Here is a 13,192-nt window from a genome sequence, read left to right as displayed (position 1 = left end):
CATTTAAAAACAGTTAGTGTAGAGGCAGTGTGTACATTATATTTAAGATTACATTCTCTGAAACTGGCCTGCCTGGATTAAAATGTCAGGTTTTCCTTTTGCTAGCTGGTAAATTGGTTCAGTATGCCTCGGTTTTCTCATAAATAAGATGCAGATAATAATGGAACCTTCTCTATAGGGTTGTGCTTAGATTAGTACCTGGTGCATGCTAAAGAACCAAAGAATGTTAGCTGCTGTTGTTCTGGTCATATGTTTTTTGTGCTTACTCTGTCTCTGTAGTCCTTAGTATAAGTATAGATCAGTATGGTTAATTATGTCATATCTGCTCTCGTATCAATGAGATGTTGTATAATGTAAATATTAAATATTTTATCATCAGAAATTACTGATTTTTTAACCTCTGGAATAAACTTTGTCTTTTTATACAGTGATTATGCTTTTTATATGTGGACTGTTTTAGTTATGTGCTTGCTTTAAAATAAAATTGAACCTCTACTTGGATGTGTCATTTGATTCTGTTTTTCTTCTTTTTTCATAGCAATACAAATTCTTACGCTTCAGGAGATCTCTGCTCTTGTTAGTTAAGCATAGTTGTGTGGAATCACTGTTCCTGGTTAGGAATTTTTGCATCCTGTATTATTTTCTTGGTAAGTATTTCTGTTTTTTGATACAGTGTATGTGTTATTTCATTGCTCAGAAAATGTCAGTTGCAAAGCCATTTTTTATTGTATTTGTATGTTTCTTAATTGTAGGTATGTGATTAGTCCAACTGATTCATTGTTTAGATTTTCACAGAGTATTTATTTAGTTAACAATATTATTAAAGAAAATTTGGTATATACAATGGGATATAATTCAACCTTAAAAAAGGAAGGCAATCCTGTCACAAGCTACAACATGGATGAACCTTGAGGACATACTAAGTGAATAACCCAGTTGTAGAAAGACAAATACTGCATGATTCTACTTATCTGAGGTATTATTTGAGTAGCCAGACTCTTAGAAACAGAAAGTAGAATTGTGCTTAGCAGGGCTGTGTGGGAAGGGGAAAGGAGGATTGTTGCTTGGCAGGTGGAGAGTTTCAGATTTTCAAGACAAAAAAGTTCGCGGATCCGTTGCACAAATTGCATATAGTGTGCGTACACTTAAGGTTAAGATGATAAATTTTGTTATGTGGTTTTTACTACAATAAAAAATGCTTTTAAAAAAATATTGTAGGGCACCTGTGTTGCTCAGTGGGTTAAGCCGCTGCCTTCGGCTCAGGTCATGATCTCAGGGTCCTGGGATCGAGTCCTGCATCGGGCTCTCTGCTCAGCAGGGAGCCTGCTTCCTCATCTCTCTCTCTCTGTCTCTCTGCCTGCCTCTCTGCCTACTTGTGATCTCTCTCTGTCAAATAAATAAATAAAATCTTAAAAAAAAATAAAATAAAAAATATTGTATATTCTGTAAATAACCTACTCCTTTTTATAGCTTTTTATAACTTGGTACTAATATATTAAAAATAGCCTGCTGCTGAGGGGACCTTATAGAGTTTGTTAACATGAATTCTAGGTACAAAAATTGATGTACTTATTTAATATGATGAACAGTTCAAGTTGAGTGGAAAACATTAAGCTCAATAGCAACACATAATAATATATAAACAAAATTCAACATCCTAAAATACTCTTTTCAGACTATAGGTTTCCCCCACCATCTGAAAGTAGAGAGTTCCTATGAAACCTTCTGTAAGCCAAATGGCACAAAGTGAAGAAGCAATAAGCTTTAATTTATATGGAAAGATCTTTGAGTATCTCAAACCCCCAAAATAACCTCTCTTAGGCTTTTCTAATGCCTTCAGACACATCTTGCTAACCGATGCACAAAGCAAATGGGGATAAAGCACAGAAGCTCACAGACACAGTTGAAAGCTCTGGAGGCTTGATGCTGAGATGCTGAGAGTACTTCGCAGCTTAGGAACTTGGCTGCACCCCTCTCACCATTCAGGATGCCCTGCTTCTGTGCAGTGACAGCTCTGGCTTGGGACAAAACAAGTGCTGAATGCTGTTTTCCCTTTTGTGCCTTATTTGTAAATTTGGATTTCTTTCAGTTGGTGAAAACAGGTGCTAGCATAGGCCTTTCATAAAAATGAAGTGACATAACACAAACTGGAAAAGAGGGGATACCTATATAACTTTCTGCTCCTACTTTTTTCTATGGAATAATTTTAGAGTTGTTCTCACTGGGCATAGGCCATTCTGTTGTCTCCTTCCTTCACTTGTAGTTTATATAACTCATTTTTCTACATTGCCCTTATAATTGTCGTTTAATGTTAACAATTGGTTGTTTTGTATTAACCTGCTACCGTGAGTCTGGATGTTCCCTACAATTGTATTGTACAATTGGGCTGACGTAGCAGCCAATCAGCATTTCTGTGGTCAGCTGTATCTTCTATAACCCACTTACGTTCCATTCAGGTTTCATTTCAAGTGTTACCACTTTTCATTTTTTTTGTTGCACTTTGGTCTTTTTGGCCAGTGTCCTCTTTCAGTTACTCGTTTTTGTAAAATGTTGGTGGGCTTTTCAGGGAGACAAAGAGGCAGCACAATTACATGTTTTGCTGTCTGTGCCTTAACTGAATGACCAGTCACCAACAGACTTAGAAAGAAGGGATGTGATTAGTCACAAATTATGGTGTGCATCCATTATCTACATACTGATTTGTGTACTGAAAAGCTAGAAGTACTATGTTCAGTTGCTCACAGTAAATATACTGTGGTAACTGAAATTTGAATTGTGTTGTTGGGGGACTGTTGTGATTTAACTTAACTGCCACTGAAATATGACTGAAATATGTATGTAATCTGACCCATGCAAAGCAAGGACTTCTATATTTAGAAATTATTCTCTTTTCCTGACCATTTTAAAAAAAAGATTTATTTGTTTATTTTAGAGAGAGTGGGAGTCTTAGGGAGCAGAAGGAGAGAGAATCTCAAGCAGACTCCCTGCTGAGCACAGAAAGTCAGGCTTTTTGATTTCACAGCCAAGGGCTGAGATCATGACCTGTGCTGAAATCAAGAATTAAATGCCTAACTGATGGAGCCTTTTAGGCCTCCTTCTGCCCACTCATAATCAAACAATGTAGCATTCTGACCGAGGTCTTCGTGTCTGCGTGGTCATCTCATCAACCTCATACTAAAGCATGGTTAAGATTTGCTGTATTAACTTTTTATGTTCATAGCATGGTATTTTTTTCCTTTCAGGCCATATTCCCAAAGCTTGGATTAGCACTGCGATGGATCTTCAGATAGATGAGTAAGTGACAGGTGAAAAGACTGATTTTTAACACTGCTAGTTTCCATCCTTTTTAGGTGTTTGCCACTTCCAGATGGTGGTGTTCAGAGTTAGCCTTTAAATAATTGTGTACATTTTGGAATATACCTGGCTCGCATAATTTAAAATTCCAGTGCCATAAAACAGGGTATACAGTTAAAAAGAATCCTTTTGCTCCAGTCTCTATAGTCACCCAGTTCCTCTGCCTGGAAGTCAGCAATGATAATTTGTTCTTCATTAGATATAGCTTTTATATTATGAAAATGTGAGCTTCTTGAGTTGCACTCTTTTGCTTTTCTCCTCAGTCCTCATTCTCTGCTATGTTGTAGTAGGCAAGCACAGTGCTATGGTATTATTCTAATTTTGCCTCTAAGGAAGCCATAATTGAGCAGGGTCATGGGACCAGTTGAAGGTCATTAAGTGGCAATCAAAGGGTAGCACTCCGGTGTATTGCTGTAGTTATTCCCAATGTACTTTGCCCATAGTTAAAGCTTTAATCTTTACTTGGCAAGTAAGTGTAAATTTCTCTAGTAGTATTTGTTCTTTTAGTTATTGATTATTCTACTGTGAGGTTTTTTTGTGCATTGTATATGGATTTAACTACTACCATTTGTTGGGAGTGAAGATACTTATATTTGTGGGTGCTTAAGATATTATGGTTCCTACTTTGTGAATTTCAATTTCTAACTTTAAAAATTCCTAGGTAAAATTTAGTTTTGTCTTCTGCTTAATTGCTCGATATGAAACTAAATGCATGGGTCATTTATTATGTTAATCTGAATTTTACATTGGGTCAAATGGAAAAAGAAAAACAATGATAATTTGATTATAATTTAATATAGTACTTTTTTCTTTCTTTCACTTATAATGTATTTTGTTCATATGGCAGTGCCTAATATACTGTCCTTAATACATGGTGGGCCCTCAATAAAGATTTACTAAAGGGGCACCTAGGTGGCTCAGTGGGTTAAAGCCTCTGCCTTCGGCTCGTGTCATGGTCCCAGGGTCCTGGGATTGAGCCCTGCGTCGGGCTCTCTGCTCATCAAGGAGTCTGCTTCCCTCTCTCTCTCTGCCTGCCTCTCTGCCTACTGTGGTCTCTGTCTGTCAAATAAATTTTAAAAAACCTTAAAAAAATTTATTAAAAATCTGAAAATAACTTGCTTCTTCCCAGGAAATGTTAAGTACTATGCTGGGCATTCCTAATATAAGGTGTTTCAAATCTCTTAATAGCCATAAGAGGTAGAAAGAGATTATATGCCACTATTATATGGAGGAAGAAGTTGAGGTGGCTTAGGTCAACCAGTTACCATAATCACAGCACTGATAAATGGCAGAGCCAGAGGTTCTAATCCTGTTTTTAAAATTGCTAGTTGTGGGTGCCTGGGTGACTCAGTGGGTTAAGCCTCTGCCTTCGGCTCAGGTGATGATCCCAGGATACTGGGATCAAGCCCCACATCAGGCTCTCTGCTCAGCAGGGAGTCTGCTCCCTTCTCTCTCTGCCTGCCTCTCTGCCTACTTGTGATCTCTCTCTCTGTCAAATTAATAAATAATATATTTTTTAAAAATTGCTAGTTGTGTGGTTGTAGGACTATGATGACTTTGCCCATTGATCTATTCAGTGTTTTGGTAAAACAGTGAGTGTTCACTTTATTTAGCTTTTTTTTTTTAAGATTGTATTTGAGAGAGAGGCAGAGAGTGCATGTGCAGTATGGGGAGGGGCAGAGTAAGAGAGACGAGTAGACTGCCCGCTGAGCACAGAGCCCCATGGGGCTGATCCCAGGACCCCAAGATCATGACCTGAGCTGAAATCAGATCCTCAACAAAATGAGCTACCCAAGTGCCCCTTCTTTTAGCCTTCTAACAGTTTCTTAAATTATTTTTAAAAGTAAAGATTGTGATTTTTAGATAGTGCCATGTCCTGTTAACTATTGTGGAACTGTTTTTAGGGTGTACAGATAGAGCTGAAATCTGGCCCAGGAGAGGTGCTAGTCCTGTTGAATGGTTATGTATCAAATTACAAAGTAACAATAGTAAAATTTTACCCAGCCTCTAGGGGTTGGTTTATAGGCTTGACTCATTCTTCCTTCATAGTAAATGACAGTGAAGATTTGGAACAGAAGAGACTGAGCACAAATTTAGGTCTGTTCTTCCTTTAAAGCTCACTTATGTAGTTCATAAAAAGGTATCAGGGAGAGAATTTTATGGGGTGCAAAAGGAAAGGCATCTATATCACCATTATTATTTAGAAGTAAGATTTATTTGTTTTTCATTATGAGGCCCAAGTCTATTAAATCTTAGATTGTATTTTCCCCATCGGATTAAACAGTAATTTCTGCTTTCATAGGCACTTTCACAGGCCTCTTGACACTGTGCGTGGCCTCCTCAATCTCTCATTACTCTACCATGTCTGGCTATGTGGTGTCTTTCTTCTGATGACTTGGTATATCTCATGGATACTCTTCAAAATCTTTGCCACAGAGGTTTGTATTGAGTTTTTTGTTAATGCTTTTGTGTTTGGGAGTGCACAGACTTATTTATAGCAGAGCACTGAGCAGTGTGCTCTTGTGCCCAGAGCCATTATGAGTAAGTTGGGTTTCTGTCTCTTTTCTGAGACTTCGTTAGGGATGTATCATTTGTGTGTCTGCTGTCTGTCTGTGTCTGTAAGAAACAGTGTTACTGTTCTTGATTTTTGGCAACTAAACTGAGTGAACTGCTAGTGGAGCTACTTTGTCTTATCTGTAGTGTAATTCTATTCTGAAGGTTTCCATTTCTCTATTGAGCACATACTAAATGTGTGAATTTTAAATCAGTTTTCTGTGCTATTGATATTACTACTATTAAAATATTTAATGTAAGACAATAATTGTTCTGTGAGAGAAAGTTTTAAATTTTATATTGAAGTGGTTTTAAATAAATGGGATTTCCATTGTCTTTGTCATCCAAGTGTTTGTCTTAGAAAATGAATGTTTCATTTTACCATCTCTGTAGGTTTGTAGAGAATATTTGTTTCTATTTTTGGCAGCCAGAGATCTAATAAAATTGGGAAAGTAACATTTTAGAAAGTAGTGTGTTTGGGTATATTTAATTTTAATGCAACCTGTTATTAAAATACTGAAGATACTGGGTGCCTGGGTGGCTCAGTGGGTTAAGCCGCTGCCTTCGGCTCAAGTCATGATCTCAGGGTCCTGGGATCGAGTCCCACATCGGGCTCTCTGCTCAGCGGGGAGCCTGCTTCTTCCTCTCTCTCTCTGCTTGCCTCTCTGCCTACTTGTTATCTCTCTCTCTGTCAAATAAATAAATTAAAAAAAAATACTGAAGATACTAATTTGTTGTGTTATCTCCTGTTGTAATAAATTACCGTTAGTGTGAAATTACTGAATGTAATAAAGTCAAGAAAATTATCATTTCATAGTCTTTATATTTGATTATATTTGATAGGCTCATCTGTTTCCTGTTCAGCCACCATTTTCCGAAGAGTCAGATGAATGCCTCCCAAAGGTTTTAAACAGCAATCCTCCCCTCATCGTTAAGGTACCTGAACTGTACATTTTGTGTCTTCATATAGTCCCCTCTAACTTGTCTTATGGAATGGACTTAATATGCAGTGTATTTGATACATTTTTTGAGGGCCTGGAATATTCTAGTACCAATATTGTAAAAAATCAAGTACATGCTACATTGAATGCTGTTTACTTTTTCAGTTTTTATTCCAAGTGACTAAAATACAAGAATATATTTCAGTGTATTTGTATAAGCTAAACTAAACTGAATTTAGGATAGATACAAAAATAGTTCCAACCATGAAATACCATGATATACAACCATGTGCGTTAGCTTTTCACAAACTCCTTATGGTAGCAAAACAAAATATCGTCTTTCGTTTGTTTGTTGCTGTTGCTGTTGTTTTTATCATGAGTCAAGATGTATTTTTACTCATGTAGTATTGTTGGCTGTTATGATCAAAGGTAGGTGTACACATACAGTGAACTCAAAATAGATAATCATAATGATCCTAAAATCAATTTTATTTTTTTAATTTTATTTTTTTTAAAGATTTAATTTATTTATTTGACATCACAAGTAGGCAGAGAGGCAGGCAGAGAGAGAGAGGAAGAAGCAGGCTCCCTACTGAGCAGAGAGCCCGATTCGGGGCTCGATCCCAGGACCCTGGGATCATGACCCGAGCCAGAGGCAGAGGCTTTAAGCCACTGAGCCACCCAGGTGCCCCCTAAAATCAATTTTAATGAAAAGAGTTTAAAGAAGCTGTAGTAAGTTCACAAATTAAACCTAAGTGAGAATAACTTGTTTGGATTTAAATTGCATTTTGAAATTTTCAAGTAGATCTGTAATATATGTAATCCTGTTAAGAGATCATAGCGCTTAAAAAAAAAATTTGAAGAAAATGGAACCCAGAATAACTTGTTTGGATTTAAATTGCATTTTGAAATTTTCAAGTAGATCTGTAATATATGTAATCCTGTTAAGAGATCATAGTGCTTAAAAAAGAATTTGAAGAAAATGGAACCCAGAGTTTGGAATACACTCTAGAAAAGTTGTAAATTGATAAGAAAATGACCCACTGAGGTTCTGATTATCTTTAAACATCAATTATGACTAATTTATTAGATAAAACAAATATATCAGGTACTCCTTGTGTTACTTAACAAATCTGTATTCACTTGGTAGATGTCAGTCACTGCTAGTTGCTTAAGGCATAATAATGAATTAGATGTAGCACAGCCTAATGGAAAAGGCAGATATACAAACTAATGAAAATTTACTGTGGTAAGTGCAGTGGGAACCACTTATTCTGCTTAGAACCAAAACAAGAAACCTTCACAGAAGTTATGTTGTCTTGAATGCTGAGTGAAGGGGTTTGGCAGGAGGCAAAATGACGATTTTTGGTAAAAAAGTACAACATATGTTGTGTGTCTGCTGTGTTCCAGACACTGCCTTTGGATGTGGTAGCAAGTAAAATGCTATCCCTGCCTCACAATTTAGTGGGTGGAACCACATGAGACAAGGAAACAGGCAGTTACAATAAATTATGTTAAGTGCCACAGTTGAGAGCTATGTGAGTATATGTTTGTGTGGGGGGACCTGGAAAGTTCCAGGAGGAAGTGATGTTTTAAGTTTCCCACTATAGAAGTGGGAAAAGACACAGAGATCCGTAGATGGAGCCGCCAGTGAGTGGGGCAGCCTACAGAAGGTAGAGGCAGGAAAGTTCTGGGAGTCTAGAAAGTGGAAGAGTATTTCCTTCATGAAAAATTTCAACTAATTTCCCCTTACATATATAATGATGAAGCCAATTCATAAATAAGATTTTTATATAGAAGTTAAAAAAATTAAATAATGTGTTTTTTTTTTTCTTTTTAGTATTTGGCTTTGCAGGACCTGATGTTGCTTTCTCAGTATTCTCCTTCACGAAGACAAGAAGTTTTTAGCCTTAGCCAGCCAGGTATTGCTAAAAGTAACAGACACAGGCATGTGTGTGCAGAAAGTGTTCCACTTAAAGTTTTTGGTGAGAGAGATGTGTTTAATACAATATCACATAGCTGTGAGTCCATTAAGTGAAGTATTGATTTAAATCTTACATAAGTAAGATTCTAACCACGACTGCTATGGGTAGAAGTTATATTTCCAGAAAGGTATTTTTAAACTCTTATATGTTATCTTCCTCAGCAGCCTCATTTCCTTAACCTGAAAAAATTATGAGGTAGGTTGACAGTTTTAGGGCAGAAGAGTACAGTTTAAGAATCCTCAAAGTTTTAATGCTACAAAGGGTCTTGAAAATCAGGTGGTCTAATCCCTAGATGGGGGATCTAAGTCTCAGAGAGATTAAGTGTCTTACATAAAGTTAATGTCATAGAGTAAGAAATTTTGTCCTTTGACTCCCAAGTACAGAGCTCCCTCCTTCTGCCATGCTACCTTGCCTCCCTTTATTTTTTTATTTTTATTTATATATTTTTTATTGACATATAATGTATTATTAGCCCCAGGGGTACAGGTCTGTGAATCACCAGGTTTACACACTTCACAGCACTCACCATAGCACATACCTTCCCCAATGTACTTTGCCTCCCTTTAAAAAAAAGTAAAAGAGTACTAGATTTGATAGTGATCCAAGGATGGTCTTGGCAACTCTGAAAGACTTCTCCATTTTTACTTGTTACAAACTCCTTGTTACAACTATGCCAGTGCTCTCCCTTGTTCCTGGATGGCAAGCATCTCAACCCAGTCACCAATGGAGAATAGGGAACCTAGGTAGCTTTTCATCTCTGTAATTAGCTTTTCATTATTTTACTATACTTGCCAATTCCCACATTCTAAAAGAAACCTCTATAGTTAAGTGTTACATGGAAATGAAATTCAGTTACATGAAAGTATAAATGATTGAGCCACTCTCTTTTTAGTAGCATGAAACATCCAGAGCTGATGCTGTGGAAAATTAACCAAGTCTTTTCTATCAAACTTAGGTTCACCAGGGAATGCTCTATGCATTAAATATTTTCACCAGTTACTCCAGTAAACTCTAGTAGGGTGACATGTTCTCTGCCAGAGAACTTACATTCTAGGGCGTATTATTAAAATTTAACTCAAGCATTACATAGTTCTTTAGTGGTCCTGAGTTAAGAGCAGTACAAAACCTTTTGAAACTTACTGATGGAGTATTTTGTTTGCATGCAGATTAAGTTGTGTTCCTCTTGAGCTGTAAATGGGGACAGTGTTTAGGGAGGGATCTAAGTGAGGGGAGGAGCATTATTTGTCACCTAGGCTGGGGAAACCAGTTTTCAGTGGACTCCTCAGCTATTCTTAACATAAAAAGATTGATTAGTTGGTTGATTTTTACATGGCAGCTATAGGTGATAAGGTCTTAGAAAATGAAAAGATAATGAGAAGGAAGGGAATTTTTACAAGATTTTGGATTGCAGTAGTTTATTAAATAATAAAGAATGTAAATTCTCTAAGTGTAAAGTATGATTGTTATCATGTTATCAAGTATGATTATTACCTGTGTTATTCCTACAGATATAATAACAAATAGGGGCTATTATTAATGAAAATGTAAGAAAACATAGTGGGCCAGACACAACAGTTTATATAGGTAATTGAGGGTCATGGGTTGCCTCTCATTAGCCATGCTTGTATTCATTGTTTTAGTCTTTAGTCTGTTCAGTGGTGCTAAGGAAGTAATCCTCTTTCACTAGAACATTAGAGTATGAACCCATACTCTAGTGTATGAACCCATACTCTAGTGTTTGGCTTTATTTTTAGCAGCCAGTATTAGAGTTTTTTGTTTGGTTTGGTTTTGTTTTATGCTAAAATAGCAAGCTTTTGCTTGTAGAGTTTTTGGAAAATTATTTTGCCCAAATATTTATTGAACTCCTGCTGTGTACTAGATGACAGGAGTATAAATAGTAGCTTAGCCAAGTAAAGTGGGCCCTAATGCAAAGTGTCATAGCATTTTTTTTTTTTTAAGATTTTATTTATTTATTAGAGAGCGTACTTGCACATGAGTGGAGGGGGGAGAGGCAGAGTTCAGAGAAGCAGACTCCCACTGAGCAGGGAGCCTGACGCAGGGCTCCATCCCAGGACCCCAAGATCATGACCTGAGCCAAAGGCAGATACCCAAACAACTAAGCCACCCAGGTGCCCCTGTCATGTAGTGTTTCTTATTGAATTTTCTCCTCACTTTGAGAAGGTGACTGTAAGATTATGTACATTTTAAAAGCTGGTATTTGGACCTCCTAGGTGGACATCCCCACAACTGGACAGCCATTTCAAGGGAGTGTTTGAATCTTTTAAACGATATGACTCAGAAACTGGTTCTCTACCAAGAAGCCGCTGCTACAAATGGGAGAATGGTGTCCTCTTACTCCGTGGAACCCAAGAAATCAAATTCTCCAGGTAGTTCCTATCTTACTGTGAGAAGGCAAAGCATGTACATTTTTTTCCCTAAGAAACATGGCAGTAGTTAATCTCAGGATATGTATACATGACTGTGAGGGATTTATTTTTAGGGAAAATTGATCTAATACATGTAATATTACACTGAACCAAGAAAAAGGCCTGGGTATCACTATAGATTGAAGAAATTAAGTCTGCTGTGTCCGTGGTGTTAGAAAGGCTAACAAACTGTGGCCCATCTGATAGAAGCCTTTAGCTTCCTCAAGTGCAGAGCCAGGTGAAGCATTATATGTCATACTGGGTGCTGTGCTGTCCTTGTCGCAGTATCCCTGAGACAGGTAGTTGCTGGACAATGCCCAGAGGAGAGCACCTGCAGTGACTGAGCAATCTCGCCGTGGGGTCATCACATTCATTGTTTTAAGATAGCTTCATAGGATATTTGAAAGATGGAAGCTGAGAAGTACGGTGGAGGGACAGAGGCTATTTGACCAAATTCCTTAAGTGGAGGAAACCTAGGAATGTTAGACTGATGAAAGGTCTTATCGTCCTGCCTTTTGGAGGCAGGCCTTGAATGAAAATGAGCAAAACTGGCTGGGTGAGGAATGTGGTAAACTTGAGAGCCCTGGCTTCACCCAACGGGGAAAGAGTAAGCTTCGGTCCACTGTTCCCCTGTGGGAATTGGATCTAGTGTTCTGCGCCGCATCCCCTCTCCCTGCCATTAGGTAAAGCCACAGTATTTTCTGTGGGTGAAATTTTCCACTTTTTAAGTATTGGCAATTGATCTTGATATTTAAAAAGATCTCTGTATGGGGGCACCTGGGTGTCTCAGTGGGTTAAAGCCTCTGCCTTTGGCTCAGGTCATGGTCCCAAGGTCCTGGGATTGAGTCCTGCATCAGGCTCTCTGCTCAGCGGGGAGCCTGCTTCCTCCTCTCTCTCTGCCTGCCTCTCTGCCTACTTGTGATCTCTGTCTGTCAAATAAATAAATAAAAAATCTTAAAAAAAAAAAAAAATCCCTGTGTGGGTCATAGCAAGCATCATTACTCTGAAGGGGCCATTGACCAAAAACAAAAGATTACAAATGAAAAATGATTTAAGTAAGTAAGACCATGAATGTCAGATTGTAAAAGATTGTAGAGTGTCTCTGTTCTCAACATTCGGATTACCATTTCTTTTATTCAACAAATTTTATTGAATGCTTACTATATACCAAGCAATGTGCTAGAAGCAAGAGATTCAAAGATGAAAAAACACTCTTAGAACTGACTTCTGGTGGGAGGCACATAAATAATGACAAGACAATGTAACTGCTAAAAGGAATTCTGTCAAAAAGGAGTCTGAATGGGTAAGATAATGGTAGATAATGGAAGGCAGCCTTGTATGTCCAGGTAGGAGTTTGTATTTTGTAGAGACAGGGTGCCATTAGTGGGTTTTAAATAGGCTAGTTATATCACATTATCATGTTAGATCATTGTAACCCTGGGTCAGTGGGGGGAGTCGGGTCTGATCAAACAGGAATTGTGCATTACTTTAAGTTGCTGTCACATTCCATTGCTCAGTCAAAATTTGTTTCTAATTTTGTAAAACGTAAAAACTTCTGTCTTAATTTTTTTAAAAAGATTTTATTTATTTATTGACTTGACAAAGATCACAAGTAGGCAGAGAGGCAGGCAGAGAGAGAGAGAGGAGGAAGCAGGCTCCCCGCTGAGCAGAGAGCCCGATGTGGGGCTCGATCCCAGGACCTGAGATCATAACCTGAGCAGAAGGCAGAGGCTTTGACCCACTGAGCCACCCATGTGCCCCTGTCTTAATTTTTAAATTGATTCTTAAAATATTTCCAAAGTTTGGCACTTTAAATATTTGATGTTTTATGGCGGTTTTATGTATACATATATGTATATATACATACATATATATATTTTAAGATTTTATTTATTTATTAGAGAGAGAGTATGAGCATGAGCACAAGCAGGGG

General features: G+C 37.6%; 1 protein-coding gene across 2 annotated transcripts in view; it reads left to right on the top strand.

Annotated features, from left to right (window-relative positions):
• Positions 1-13,192, top strand: part of NDC1 (NDC1 transmembrane nucleoporin) — a 47,075-nt gene that overhangs the window by 14,185 nt on the left and 19,698 nt on the right. The window contains exons 6-11 of one of the 2 annotated variants that reach the window (XM_044238275.1): positions 539-647; positions 3,243-3,294; positions 5,657-5,792; positions 6,751-6,843; positions 8,689-8,770; positions 11,065-11,220. In XM_044238275.1, the coding sequence (XP_044094210.1) occupies positions 539-647; positions 3,243-3,294; positions 5,657-5,792; positions 6,751-6,843; positions 8,689-8,770; positions 11,065-11,220 (628 nt within the window). The remainder of the gene's footprint in view (positions 1-538; positions 648-3,242; positions 3,295-5,656; positions 5,793-6,750; positions 6,844-8,688; positions 8,771-11,064; positions 11,221-13,192) is intronic. The other variant, XM_044238276.1, reaches the window with a different exon arrangement.

Source organism: Neovison vison, chromosome 2 (assembly GCF_020171115.1).
Source record: "Neovison vison isolate M4711 chromosome 2, ASM_NN_V1, whole genome shotgun sequence".
Classification (NCBI taxonomy): domain Eukaryota; kingdom Metazoa; phylum Chordata; class Mammalia; order Carnivora; family Mustelidae; genus Neogale; species Neogale vison.
This window is presented reverse-complemented; position numbering and strand designations above follow the sequence as displayed.